Genomic DNA, 15094 nt, shown 5'->3' on the forward strand with positions numbered 1-15094 from the left:
TCCTCCTGTTACCTAGGAATGTGTGCCTGTCAGTGTGTGTTGATTGGGAAGCTAGCTGTAATTCCAATAAAACGTACAGTCATAGGAAGGGAGTTATATTTGGAAAGTTATTTATTTAACAATCACATTTGTTTATACTGATATTATACAACAGGATCATTTGTTTTGGAAACATAACTGACCCGCACATAGTAATAATTCAAACAAAGTGAATTTGTAATTATTCATTAAGAATGTGGGAATAAATTGTGCATTCTCCCTAACATATAAATCAGCAACACTTCGCAGATGTGTAATGTAATAAACATGAACTCAAGGGGCAAGGCTGTATCGAGATATTGAAATGCATTATACACCCAGTGGACATTTTAGGTACACCCATCTAGTACCGGGTCAGACCCCCCTTTGCACCCAGAACAGTCTGACTTCTTCGGGGCATGAATTCTACAAGGTGTGAAATGTTCCACAGAGATGTTGGTCCATGCTGACGTGAAGGCATCAGAGTTACTGCAGATTGGATGGCGGTACATTCGTGCTGCGAACAGCCCGGTCCATCTCATCCCAAAGATGCTATTGAGTAGTCAGCAACAATGTTCTGATATGCTGTGGCATTCAATTGGTATCAAGGGACCTAACGTATGCCAGGAAAACATTCCCCACACCAGCCTGTACCGATGAAACCATGGACTCTGCTGCTTATGCCAATTCCTGTCTCTGCCATCAGCATGACGCAACAGGAACCAGGATGTCAGACCAGGCAATATCCAGTCAGAGGCAGTCAAAATGTTTTGTTTGTCGCCCCATTCTCGGTAAACCCTGACACTTGTGTGAACAGCCCAGGAGGGCGGACATTTCTGAGATACTGGTACCAGTGCGCCGGGCACTGGCAACCATACCACGCTCAAAGTTGCTTAGGTCACTCGTTTTGCCTATTTGAATGTTCAATGAACAGTAACTGAATGCCTCAGGAGGTTGGTGGCACCTTAATTGGGGAGGACAGGTTCGTGGTAATGGCTGGAGGCATTATCGGAACGGTATCAAATACGTCAAACATGGCTTCCATGTGTTTGATACCATTCGCTCGGTTCAGGCAATTATGAGCCGTCCTCCCCTCAGCAGCCCCCTGTGCTCAATGCCTGTCTGTTTGCTTTACAGTAAGTCTAAGCCACGTGACTCACTGTCTGTAGGAGCGATCTATTTTTGGTGAACGGGACAGTATACCTAATAAACGGGCTGCTGAGTGTACAACTGCATTTCCCTGAGAAGTTGGGATAAGAACATTAGTGCAAAATCAATAGTGCAGAAATACTTTTGATGTGTGAAACAGATCATCTATCCAGTATTTTTTTATACATATATTCCCTATCATTCCATCAATAGCTTTAGATCTGGTTCAGTGCTTTGATCTGCCGGTGGCCTGGAACTGAATAAGAATCCAGATCCTCCACCATTCTAACAGCCAGTGAGTTGTCATGTACCATGGAATGGCCCTTCTCAGATTCATCACAATCCACTGATGGTGTAAATTAAGCTGATCAGGAACCCACTATTCCCAATAACAAAGGCAAGAAGGGCAGCGATTTTGAACCATGCATCCTGTGAAAAAAAAAAAAAAAAGATACCATTACATTAAGTTGTCAAAAGTGCACAATATTATCCACATATGATAGACAAATACAAACTGGCATTTTGCACAAATCTGTCATGACAGCCTTAAAACTAAACCTGCCTTCAAAGTTGAATTCTTACTGGCCTTTACACTTCAAATTACTTAAAAGCTTCAGAGATAACCCTTAAATCTGTGCTTATGGCCTTACCCAAGTGCTGCCCTCTGAGTCGTCAGCAAGAATCCTCTGCTGATCAGTGTCACTCGCTTTGGAAACGCAGTCACAAAATCCTAACAGGAAAAAAATATTTACCTTCAAGGAAAATAGCATATGGGCCATTAACACATATACAGTGCAGTCGGAAAGTATTCAGACCCCTTGACTTTCCACATGTTATATTACAACCTTATAAAATAGTTCCCCCTCGAATCTACACACAAACCCCCATAATGACAAAGCAAGCAAGTACATACGTTCTCAAACCCTTTACTCAGTACTTTGTTGAAGCACCTTTAGCAACGATTACAGCCTCAAGTCTTCTTGGGTATGACACATTTGTATTTGGGGAGTTTCCCCATTTTTTTCTGTACATACTCTCAAGCTCTGTCAGGTTGGATGGGACTGTCGCTGCACAGCTATTTTCAGCTCTCTCCAGAGATGTTTGACCAGGTTCAAGTCCAGGGTCTGGCTGGGCCAAAGCCTCGCGTGCGTTGTCTTGGCTGTGTGCTTAGGGTCGTTTCCCTGTTGGAAGGTGAAGTGTCAGAGGTCCTGAGCAGGTTCCGGACTTTGCTCCATTCATCTTTCCCTCGATCCTGACTAGTCGCCCAGTCCCTGAAAAACATTCCCACAGCATGATGCTGCCACCACACGTCATCGTAGGGATGGTGCCAGGTTTCCTCCAGACATGCTTGGCATTCAGACCAAAAATAGGGATAGGCGTCGCGCCAGCAGGACACCTGTCGACAACATCCGGTGAAATTGGAGGGAGCGCAATTCAAATAATCGTAATGTTAAACATACAAGTATCTTATATCATTTAAAAGCTTGAATTCTTGTTAAATGTAACTCTGATTTACAGCGAAAGCATACCATGTGATTGTCTGAGGACGGCACCCCACATTAACATATTTTTCAACCAGCACAGGCTTCACAAAAAGCAATTAAATAAATCACTTACTTTTGAAAATCTTCCCTTTTGCAATCAAGGGTCCCAGCTACAACATGAATGGTCGTTGTTAGATAAAATCCTCCTTTATATCCCAAAAAGTCAGTTTAGTTGGCGCCATCGATTTCAGTAATCCACTCGTTCAACATGCAGTCCAAAAAGCTACTGCTAAACTTCATCCAAACAAGTCAAGTGACGTTTCTATTTAATCCTCAGGTACCCCAAAATGTAAATAAACTATAATATTTCATACAAAAAGTAATATGTTCAATAGGAAAGTAAAATTAATAATTAGCCAAAAGACTGATGTTCCAGTGCCCTCTTCCCTAAAACTCAATTCTTGCTCGTTTTTTCAAGAAACAAGCCTGAAACCTTGAACAGAGACTGTTGATATCTAGTGGAAGCCATAGAAATTGCAAATAGCTTTCCATTATAAGATCCTGGGACCTCAAATTCTGGTTGGTTTTCACCTGCCATATCAATTCTGTTACAGTCTGACATTATTTTAACTGTTTTAGAAACTTTAAAGTGTTTCCTAAATGCATATCCTGGTTTCTGGGCCTGAGTAACAGGCAGTTGACTTAGGGCACGTCAGTCAGGCGGAAATTCAGGAAACTAGATCCTATCCCCTTTGCAAACTCCAAGCGGGCTGTCATGTGCCTTTTACTGAGGAGTGGGTTCTGTCTGGCACTTTACCATAAAGGCCTGATTGGTGGAATGCTGCAGAGAAAGTTCTCCCATCTCCACAGAGGAACTCTGAAGCGCTGGCAGAGTGACCATCGGGTTCTTGGTCACCTCCCTGACCAAGGCCATTCGCCCCTGATTGCTCAGTTGGGCTGGGCTGCCAGCTCTAGGAAGTCTTGGTGGTTCCAAACTTCTTCCATTTAAGGAGGCGATTGTGTTCTTGGGGACCTTCAATACTGCAGACATCGTTTGATACCCTTCCCCTGATCTGTGCCTTGACAATCCTCTTGGAGCTCTACGGACAATTCTTTCAACCTCATGGCTTGGTTTTTGCTCTGACATGCACTGTCAACTGTGGGACCTTATATAGACAGGTGTGCGCCTTTCCAAATCATGTCCAATCAATTGAATTTACCACAGTTGGACTCCAATCAAGTTGAGATGTTTCTACAAGGATGATCAATGGAAACAGGATGCACCGGAGCTCAATTTCAAGTCTCATAGCAAAGGGTCTCAATACTGTATATAGAATTTTGCTAACATTTTTTTATCTGTTTTTGCTTTGTCATTATGGGGTATTGAGTAGATTGAGGGGATAAAACAATGGAATCCATTTTAGAATAAGCCTGTAACGTAACAAAATATGGAAAAAGTCAAGGGGTCTGAATACATTCCGAATGCATTGTATACCCCGTTATGAAGGTTGAAATAAATGGGAGGATGTGCATTGTCTTAACTAGATATACACTAATCATGAGTGAATAACGGCTCATTTCAAGAATTCAATAAGTTGACATATAGCAAGAATGGAAGTAATGCATTTGCACAAAGTTGGATGAAAGATTCAACTTGTCACCTATAAAAGAACTTGTCACAAATTCTCACAACTAATGGAGATCAACCGGCCGATTCCTTACGTGTTTTAACGTAGCCTTTTTTATGGAGCCCAAGAAGCACCCTCAAGAGAACGACCCATGCCAGGAACCCAGTCAGAACCACCAGGCGCCAGGAGTGAGGCAGGAGCACAGATTGCTGGCCCATCCCCAAAAACATGGCCGCCACTGCATCACATGAGAAGGAATAAGAGTTTTCCCTGACCATGTCACCGGACCAGGAAAAACTCAGGGCCCAATGCTGCATTCACATGCTCGTCGGTAGTGGGAAACCTCCCAATAAGGAAGTTGTAAGTCCGATATGATTGTGTTCAAGTGTTTTTGAAGTCAGCAAAAAAAAAAAAAAATAGCTAACATTGCTAATACAGTAAGCTAGCTTGACACTGTCAAACTACCTTAATTATCCACATGGATAAGTTTGTGAAACTGATTTGTCATCATCTTTTGGTTGAAAAGGTGAGATGTCAGTGGTGAATTGAATCTCAGCCACTCGGGTAAAAACAAATCTTGAAATTATGACTTGAGGGTTGTTCAAGTAAAATGTTATATTTCTGATAACTCCGACAGCCCGTGAATGCACCACGAGTTAGATAGGACCCAAAGCTTTCTGGTAATGTCACATGGTCAGGAAAAACTCCTGGCACAAAACAGGATTTACTCAATGATGGGAAGTGATCCTCATCAGCTAGCTACTCAGTAACATTCAATAAGACAACATTTGTACTTTGTATGTGTTAAGTTACTTAGCTTGACTATCAAATAAGTACTAAAAGAACAGAAGAATTTCCAGAAGGTTGACTAACCAGCCATAATCTCAGCAACAGTCCCAGCTCCCCAATGCAGCCAATTAAACACCCACCTCCTGCAAAGATGAACAGCTAATCAGTGGTAAGAATACAGGCTAATAATAGAATAACACTTATATATCACAGCCATGGTAATGGATAGAGAACTAGTGCACCAGATTCAATCCATCCATTACTCGTATGGGTAATGGTAGCACTTAATTTGTTTTTAACCTATTCTATGATCAAAACAATTTGTTAATGTACATATTTTAATTCAATATCACCAAATGTGTGTATTATAAACCGTTCAGTATGAGGTCTATGTAATAATGTTCACGAGCAGTTTAGCAAAGCATTTCCAGCATTAGAATCTTCCATTGCTGTATGGAGTACGGCCATGTGATATGGTTGGTAGTCAATTGGGCTTTACCTGGAGGAGTCAGGGGGAGGTCTGAGAGTGGCCATGATAGGCTGAAGGAGAGCCAGGGCTAGTACAGTACAGCCCAGGTAGGGATGGGCCCCAGCACCCTGGAGACGACAGACACCAGAAAGACAAACGCTCTGTATTAGACACTAAAGCCCTAAATGCAAGCAAACAACTTGTTTTACCCGGACTACCGACATTGACACTTTTGACCTAACTCTATTGCACACCCACTGGACTCTACCCACACATACTTAAACCCCAGCACACACACAATTCATATGCCCTTACACACACACTTTCCCTGCTGCTACTGTCTATTGCCTAGTCACTTTACTCCTACCTATCTATAGGGAATAGCTACCTCAGTTCTCGTACACTTGCACATCGACTCAGTACTGGTACCCCCTGTATAGAGCCTTGTTATTTTTTTTAACTTGTTAGTCACTATTTATTCTTTGTGTCTAGGGTTGCACATTTTGGGGAATATTCAGAGGTCAATAGCATAAACATTTCTAAGACCGATGTGGTTGAAACGGTCCATGACAGCACTCAAAATCAAAATATCCTCCTCATCCGACAACAAGATGCAATGCCCTCTGCTGGCTAAACAAGGTTAAGGCAGTGTATAACATCACAAGTGTGATGCAGAATGAGAGGGATTGTGTGTGCTAATGTTTACTAGTTTACCTTACTCCAACCTCCTCTGTAGATGAAGGGAAGCGTGAAGGCCACACAGGTAAGCAGCACTGTTAATATCATCAACCCTCGATGCACCTGGACAAACAGGACACGTTGATGCTTATCACCTTTAAGCAGTGACATATCAATGTAAATACAACTCAGTTTATCAGTTTCTTTTACATACCTGGAACCAAATTCTCTGGCCAAACAGTGTTTTCTCTGGCCAATCAGGCTTGAAGTAGCTGGCTAGGAAAGTACCCGTGCTTCCAGCCAACATCCAGGCAATTAACATCAGAACACCTGATATTACAAAAGAGACAACAGGTATTACAGATGGGAATCACACCAAAACTTAGAGCCAAAATCAATCATAAAGTCATGAAATACTATATGTATCAAATTGTGGACCCATCTGACATGACATTGACTTGGTATTGCGCATAGAGCTGAATGTTGGTTTTATGTAGTTACAGAATTCTACATTTGTTTGCCTATCATTTTCAGTCTCCAGTCTACTCACTGTGAAATTTCATGAGAAGTGGCGATCGAGAGCCATTGAGAATCTCTGCTGGGCCGTTGATGACCGACTGCTGTGAGGATATGAGGGGTTGGCGGTCATGCCTGTGCACCTCGCCTCAAAACAATGGATTGAGAGGGAGACAAGTTAGCAGCAAGTCACTTACAGTAGCTATAGGCTTCTCATATAGGTAATGTGTCACCATGAGTGACATACAGATGTCAGAGAAGGTGACATCCCACTGGGAACACAAAGGTTGAATCAATATTGTTTCCATGTCATTTCAATGAAATTAAGTTAAACCAACGTGGAAAAGATGTTGAATTGACATCTGTGCTCAGTGGGATATAACAGGAAGACTCCATCTATAGAAATATTGCCTACAGTTAAGGATGCACGCTATTGTGTGACAGCATGATTTGAAGTCATTTCAGAGCCAGCGTTAAACTTTGCTTCTAGACCCTCACCCGCAAAACCTTATCTATATTGTCACTTATCATTTCTGTCATTAAGGTGAAAAGTACTTATTTTATTCATAAAGCACCTAAAATGATTGAGACATTCTATCTAGATCTTAGCATATTTTATATACACCACAGAATTGATTTGACATTTACTGTCATGGTAGTCAGTTGCGGAAGCGTGAGTCATTAAACAATAATGTGAAATAAATATTTGTTATGAGACTTTACCCCGAGGGCAATGACACAAGCCAACCTCATAAACCACAAAATCCTTGACCTCATTCGACAGAAAACTCTGACACATGACTTTTTGTGAACTAGGCGATAACTAGAGTAAAGTCAGGGAGCTTAGATCTAAAGTTTAGATACTAAAGAACCGGATCTGAAGTTGCATTTTGCATTTAGATTTTATGATGTAGTGTAAAAGATATGTAGATGTATGCAAAAGACAATCTGCTAAGATGTAATAAAGGAAACAATTTGCAATACAGCCCTTCCTTGTACAGTAATTATATAGCTATTAAAATGTGGGGAAGACCTTCTTTCCAGTACCTCAACACACTACTACATCACAGGTCCAATTTAAAAAAAGGTTTTACTTAAGTACTTTGTGTCAGCGTCCAGCAGTGATCAGCTGGTGGTTGCATAGTAAAGGTGTCACTAGTTCAAATTCTAATTGAGCTGGCACCAGTTGTGAAAATGGGCTATGCTGGTCCGGGTTTCCCCCGAACCAGCTCGAATTTGAGAATTCCATTTGAACAGCTCGAATTTGGCCCTAATTTTAAGTGCCAGTGGAAACAGGGCTTAAGAGGTTTACAATAAAAGCTAGGTAGGTACAAAACCATACCATGATCGTATACCATATTGCAACTCACCGTTTTCAGCTTCACCGTATGCCATGAACAGGTAGTACTGTGCGTCCAGACTAAACCGGGTCGGGTCCTGTGGGACAAGAACTTGTCGACGAAACCGACACTGAATGACTCCATCCGCCAATCTCCAGGCCACATCTGTAAGAACATTCTATAGGAAAAGGAAATAATGGCATGTCTATAAATATCTGCCTCTCCTTAAAAAACGATCCTTAACTCTTGGAGCCATGCAGGAAAAGCTTGACTAGAATAGCTTGCTGAACTTGTTTGTTGCATTTCTTATACCAATAAACTACTCGAAGAGGGACGCAAGGTCTTGTTTGCTGAAAGTTAAATACAGTAGCCAATAGAAGTCACCGGTAGTTTGAAAGAGCGAACGCACGAAGGCGCTAGGCTATAGCAGTTACCTATTCAAATCCATTCAATCTTCGTGAAGAGAAGTGAAAGCCTTCTGCATCAAACTAGTCCTATATCATTCAAGGATGTCATTAGAATATTGAAGATAAGGACATCAAAAGGTATCATTTAACTATTGAAAGCAAGTAAGGAATGAAGCAACAAGAGAAAGAGGGTAGGATAATATCAGGGGAATTGTCATGAAAGGTATATATGCATCAGCCTACTAAACATACAAATAGGCCCCATTATACTTCATATACGTATCGGACAATCATGGTCTTATGAAATGTTTTTAACGTAGGGCTCAATGTATGGCTCAGGTAGCGTCAGGCTTGAAAGTTCGATCAAAGGGCTAATCAAATCCAGACATAGGCCTATTTATAAGGCTTTTGAATGACTCTTCCGGTTGGCGGGAAATACCGGGTTACCCAGGACAAAAGTGATTTATTGTCTTGAAGGAGCATTAGTAAAATATTGAACCCTAACAGGTAGGTCTATAGAAGAGACATAATTCAAGTCATATATTGTGGGGTTTCACCTCAGAGGCCTCCATTGGGTAGGACCTTCCTTTGACATAAGCTGCGCTCACATCCACCAAGCTGTCATCCCTCACACATAGGTACATGTCATCATCCCCCTATCAACAGAATAAGGAGGGAAGGAAAAGCATAGTTACAGCCAAATGCTACAGTAACTTACCTAGCAAGTTATCAACCAACGCTAACTTACCATCCATGTGTCATGGGAGAGGGCGAAGGCAATGTAGCCGTCTGAGGGCCCACTGAGCTCAAACACCACAGTCTGACCCTTGGGGGCGAAAGACAGGAAGAAGCACGATGGATCTTTTTCCGGGTCACATCCCACTGGGTCCAACAGGCAGGACTTCTGTTGGCCACAACCCACTGAGCTGAACTGAGAAGGCATCAAGAAAGGAAGAGAGAATGAATGGGGAGGGGTCTGTACCAAAACATACAGTAATGTACACTTTATATTCCATTATACAGTGCTTTCAGAAACCTTATTTTTTTCCACATTTTGTTATGTTACAGCCTTATTATAAAATGGATTAAAAACTAATATTGTCCTCAATCTACACACAAACCCCATAAGGACAAAGTGAAAAAAGGTTTAAAAGATAAAATTAGAATTATTCAGACCCTTTGCTATGAGACTTGAAATTGAGCTCAGGTGCATCCTGTTTCCATTGATCATCCTTGAGACATTTTTGGCCGATACCCGATATTTATTGCCCCAACAAAAAGATACCAATAACCGATATTTAAAATTCAGCAGCCTTTTAAGCATTCTATATAGTTCGCTACAAAGCTGTACAGTGCAATATGAATGTCAGTACACAATAGGCTGACTGGGGAGGTGATATCACAGTCACGTGATAAGAGCTACAACACTAATATTTGCGTAAACTCTTGTTGTATTCTGTGGGTGTCACCGAGTAGACTGATAGCCCATTTCCTTGTTTCACATTCCAACCTTGTCTAGTCTAAATATGGCATGATTCCACTAATTGTAACCTGCATCACTTTCAAAGAGGTACTTTTATTTTGAAGCAAACTGCAAATTACACTATTGTGCCTAATCCTTATTGTGGCTAGCTTCACAACAGAGGCTCAACCTGACCGGGTTCACTAGCCATATGAAGCTGGCTTGCTGCTTATAATGTTAGCTTTGGGCAACAGAGTAATACTTACTCAAGGATTCCTAAATCATTGCTAAGAATAGTGAAAATTACTGCAGTTTCTACTGGTCATCGTTTTCACGCTGGTATTGGTGCTAGCTAGGTACTAATAATGCTTTCCAACCAACACTATTGTAAACACATCATTCGTGGCCGGTTTTTGCAGACTTTGGTACAGCTTTGACAGTGCTACTGATAGCAGTGGTGGCGCTTGGCTTGCATGTGCAAATTCCGAACACAAAACATTTTATAATAGAACTGTTATTTAACGTGTCAAATTAAAAGCTAATTTAATGCATCAAATAGTGTTATTTGACACGCAAAAACCCAAACGGCGTTCCATAGTATGTTGTGAAGCTAATAACAGTGATGCTATTACTGCGTCACTCCGGTAAGGAAACATCTGAACAATAGCACACTTGGCAACGTTAGTGTGTACCGGTGCTCAAATAGTTGCGAAAGCCAACATCACCCACGACAGAGAACGGTTGGTTGTGAAGGGCAATGAATTCTATTATCTTGGCGTTAATGGAGTTTGCATTTGAGTTGTCTCACTGAAATGGTCTTAGTTTTTCAATTGACTGCTCGATCCACACAGCAGACATTGTGGTTTAGGTTAGGAATGCTGTGTTGCACGTGCAGGGTAAAACTTTACATGGCGTCACATATATGCACGTCAGCTTTGAAATTGGTTTATTTTTTAGTTTCACATCGGTGTGGTGAAACTAGACAATGGGTCATACCGATGTTGGCATTCAATATGTTCCACGATATATTGTGCATCCCTAGTTTCTATAACTTGATTGGAGTCAACTGTGGAAAATTTTATTGATTGGACATGATTTGGAAAGCCACACACACCTGTCTATATAAAGTCCCACATATTGACAGTGCAAACCAAGCCATGAAATCTAAGGAATTATCCGTAGAGCTCCAAGACAGGATTTTGTCAAGGCACAGATCTGAAGGGTACCAAAACATTTCTGATAGCCCACTTGGAGTTTGCCAAATGGCACCTAAAGGACTAAGACCATAAGATACAAGATTGTCTGATGAGAAACCAAGATTGAACTCGTCGGCCTGAATGCCAAGTGTCACATCTGGAGGAAACCTTGCACCAACCCTACAGTGAAGCATGGGGTGGCAGCATCATGATGTGTGGAAATGTTTCAGTGGCAGGGACTGGGAGATTAGTCAGGTTAAGGGAAAGATTAAGGGACCAAAGCAGAGAAATTCTTGATGAAAACCTGCTCCAGAGTGCTCAGGACCCCAGACTAGGGCGAAGGGTCGCCTTCCAACAGGACAATGACCCTAAGCACACAGCCAAGACAACGCAGGACAAGTCTCTGAATGTCCTTGAGTGTCTCAGCCAGAGCCCAGACTTGAACCCGATCTAAAATCTCTGGAGAGACCTGAAAATAGCTGTGAAGTGATGCTACCCATCCAACCTGACAGAGCTTGAGGTGATCTACAGAGAATAATGGGAGAAACTCAAAACACAGGTGTGCCAAGCTTGTAGCGTCATACCCAAGAAGACTTGAGGCTGTAATCGCTGGTGCTTCAACAAGGTACTGGGTAAAGCGTCTGAACACTTATGTAAATGTGATATTCATTTTTTTTATACATTTTCTAAAATGTCTAAACCTGTATTTGCTTTGTCATTATGGGGTACTGTTTGTACAGTGAGGGGAAAAAAACAATTTAATAAATAAGGCTGTAACGTAACAAAATGTAGATAGTCAAGGGGTATGAATACGTTCCGGATACACTGTATGACTTACTGGTCTGGGCAACACAGAGGGAGTTGATGTCTCTAGGGTAGTGGAAGGTGTGGTGGGTTTAGGTGGGATGGGAGTTACCCCACTCTGAGACACAACAGGACCGGGGATTTTCACCCAGAAAGTCTTGTAATGAGCCACTACTGTCACACTTAATTCAGAAACACAAATGCATTGTTTACTCAATATCTCATTTTTGCTGTAGATTGTAAATGACCATAGCATGTAATGGAAATGCATTTGCGAGACAGGGAATGCAGATGGACTCTAAACACTCACAGAAATTGGACAGCGTCGGGTGAGTTTTGGGGAGCGTTCCAGATTACCACGATTTGTGTCTGTCTGGCATCACTTGTGTGACTGACAGCTGAACCCTAAATAGCAACAAAACAATTAATGAAAATAACTATAATAAATTGCAAGAAATGTAGAGTATTGAGGCCATGTGTAACCCGAGGTCATTGTAAAGGATTCATTCCAAGCCAAATTAAAATAAAATCATTTGCATAAAGGTAAGTAGGCCTACCGGAGTGTGGCCACATTTCAACAGTTGTGTGGTTTTAGGATTGGTCAGGATGAAGGAGCCGACAGCATCAGAGTCTGGATTGGATGCATTCCGAGCCTCAAGCAGGAATCCCTCAAAGTATGTCGTTCCAGATATGGTAACTAGGGACATTACATGACAGTGTAGGAGTGTGCTTGTGTTGGACCCAGAACTATTCTTTCAATGCCACTTGAATAAAATGCTGATAAAAAGGGTGGATGTCTGGACTTTTCACATCCTCCCTTTTGATCCTGGTATGTTTCTGTTCAGATTATTGTACACAGGAGCTCTAGAAAAACAGACGAAGTGAAATGTACTGAAACCTCTTTACTTCTGTTTGGAAATACCGTGATGAAGGTTACATTCCAATACATTGGAGTTACCAATTAAGAAACTTTCTATTCCCATTGTCTTAGAAGAAATGCTGAATATATTCCCCTCTTGTATTACCAAACTGTAATCATTACCTTGGATGTAATCTCCAGAACTGAATTTAGTGACATTGACAGCCAGAGTGTAGGGAGAGTGGCTGGTATTGGGGGCATGACCGTGCATTGGCATCATACTCCCACAGGATTCAGTCACTTTTCCATTGGGGTAGGCATCAACTGATGTCAAACAAAGAGTCTGAACAAACAGCAGGATGGTCCATAGACTCACACCCATCTAAAAAAAAGACAATACAAATAAAACCCTCCAATACACACCCTTGAAGGCAAAGCATATGTTCAATGGCTATATCAATAACCATTATTACCACCTACAAATGTAGCACTTGCAGATACACTACATGATCAAAAGTATGTGGACACCTGCTCATCAAACATCTTATTCCAAAATCATGGGCATTAATATGGAGTTGGTCCCCCCTTGGCTGCTATAACAGCCTGCACTGTTCTGGGAAGGCTTTCCACTATGTTTTAGAACATTGCTGCGGGGACTTACGTCCATTCAGCAACAACAGCATTAGTGAGGTCTGGCACTGATGTTGGGTGATTAGGCCCGGCTCACAGTCGATGTTCCTATTCATCCCAAAGGTGTTTGATGGGCTTGAGGTCAGGGCTCCGTGCAAGCCAGTCAATTTATTTCACACCGATCTCAACAAACCATTTCCGTATAGACCTCCCTTTGAGCACGGGGGCATTGTCATGCTGAAACAGGAAATAGCCTTCCTAACTGTTGCCACAACGTTGAAAGCACAGAATCATCTAGAATGTCATTGTAGGCTGTAGCGTTAAGATTTTCCTTCACTGGAACTAAGGGGTTTTGCAAAAACAGCCCCAGACCATTATTCCTCCTCCACCAAACTTTACAGTTTGCACTATGCATTGGGGAAGGTACCGTTCTCCTGTCAGCAACAGGTGTGGCTGAAATAGCCGAATCCACTAATTTGAAGGGGTGTCCGCATACTTTTGTATATATATATATATATATATATATATATAGTGTATTTCTCAGTTAGGCTCTTGAATATGCCACATGTTAAGACAGTGGATTTTAACAAACATAGCATTGAGCAAACCAATGAAAAATACTATCCTAGCAGTAAACTTTAAGTAATCCAAATAAAGCATGTGGTCATTTGAAACCAATGGAAAACAGTATGGGAACTAACAAACTAGGACAAAAGACAGTTTAAACGACAGATCTCAGACTATGTACTCACCTCCAGCATACTTTACTGCTTGCGAAAAGGATAGTATGTGTTTTATTACCTGAGCAAGGCTTTTTAAAGCTCATGCCCTGGGCGGTTCTTCCTCCAATGTGGGCTTGCCTTGTATTTCGAAGAGGCGTGGCTTACATAGTCTGAGTACCGGTCTCTTTAGCTAACATTCCACTTGCCACTCCTTGTCATTGCCAAAGAGGCTGGTATTTCTGCAATCTCAATGGTCAAGTTATGCGCTGGATTTACAGCAGAGTTGCTCATTGGTTGTTGGAAATTGTGACGACCCTCCCACTCTGTCTGCCGAATTCTTTCTCTTTGCTCTTGTTTTCCTTAATAGGATATCGGTGGGCGGAGCCGGGAGGGTCGTCAGCGAAATGGGACACACCTGGGCTCGTCTGGTTCGGGATAAATGCACCTCTTCCCCATTAACTGAGGAGACTGTTTCCGTTCAGACACAGATTTTGATTGTGGCATTTTTGTGGCTGTTTGCGTTTGTTTGCGTTGGCACCTTTCAACATCCCTCATTATCACATTTATGCACGCAACCACTCACACTACTGATTACTGACTACACACACCACTGTTAATTATATTTAGTTTACTTTAGTTAAATAAATATATTTTGTTATTCCCTATCTCCACGTTGTCTCCTTGTTTGTTATGCGCTTTGAGCCGGTTCGTGACAGAAATAATATACATTTTTGTGTAGCGTCAAATAGAATGAGAATGTATAACAAAGTTAAACAACGAATATTTGGCTGTTAGCTAGGCACGTTTTGTGGTTGAAATTGTTGTTTGATAATTTAGGCATGAGCTATCAACTTTTGACAGGCTGGTTTCACAGAGTTTCTAAACTCATTACTAAAGAACTGTACTATCTTCACTGGTTTCTTCTGGACAAACAAAAAACGTT

At 41.6% G+C, this 15094-nt stretch overlaps 1 protein-coding gene across 1 annotated transcript; it reads right to left on the minus strand.

The window, feature by feature from the left end:
* Positions 1 to 93: 93 nt before the first annotated feature.
* On the minus strand, positions 94 to 14282 carry frrs1a (ferric-chelate reductase 1a). Its single transcript, XM_055867275.1, has 16 exons — positions 14182 to 14282; positions 12983 to 13181; positions 12498 to 12637; positions 12251 to 12345; positions 11975 to 12122; positions 9227 to 9409; positions 9036 to 9134; positions 8102 to 8249; positions 6766 to 6879; positions 6430 to 6545; positions 6252 to 6338; positions 5568 to 5665; positions 5153 to 5211; positions 4374 to 4517; positions 1818 to 1897; positions 94 to 1596 (listed from the first exon to the last, which is right to left on the minus strand). The coding sequence occupies exons 1-16, from the start codon at positions 14188 to 14190 to the stop codon at positions 1504 to 1506; spliced, it is 1812 nt and encodes a 603-aa protein (XP_055723250.1). The 5' UTR covers positions 14191 to 14282; the 3' UTR covers positions 94 to 1503.
* Between the last annotated feature and the right edge of the window lie 812 nt (positions 14283 to 15094).

Source organism: Salvelinus fontinalis, chromosome 17, assembly GCF_029448725.1.
Source record: "Salvelinus fontinalis isolate EN_2023a chromosome 17, ASM2944872v1, whole genome shotgun sequence".
Classification (NCBI taxonomy): domain Eukaryota; kingdom Metazoa; phylum Chordata; class Actinopteri; order Salmoniformes; family Salmonidae; genus Salvelinus; species Salvelinus fontinalis.

Coding starts and splice junctions, on each gene's coding strand:
- frrs1a (XM_055867275.1), bottom strand. Junction 6,339..6,429: donor GCCAGAGAATTTGGTTCCAG/GTATGTAAAAGA, acceptor CTGTTTGTCCAG/GTGCATCGAGGGTTGATGAT. Junction 5,212..5,567: donor CCTCCCCCTGACTCCTCCAG/GTAAAGCCCAAT, acceptor TCATCTTTGCAG/GAGGTGGGTGTTTAATTGGC.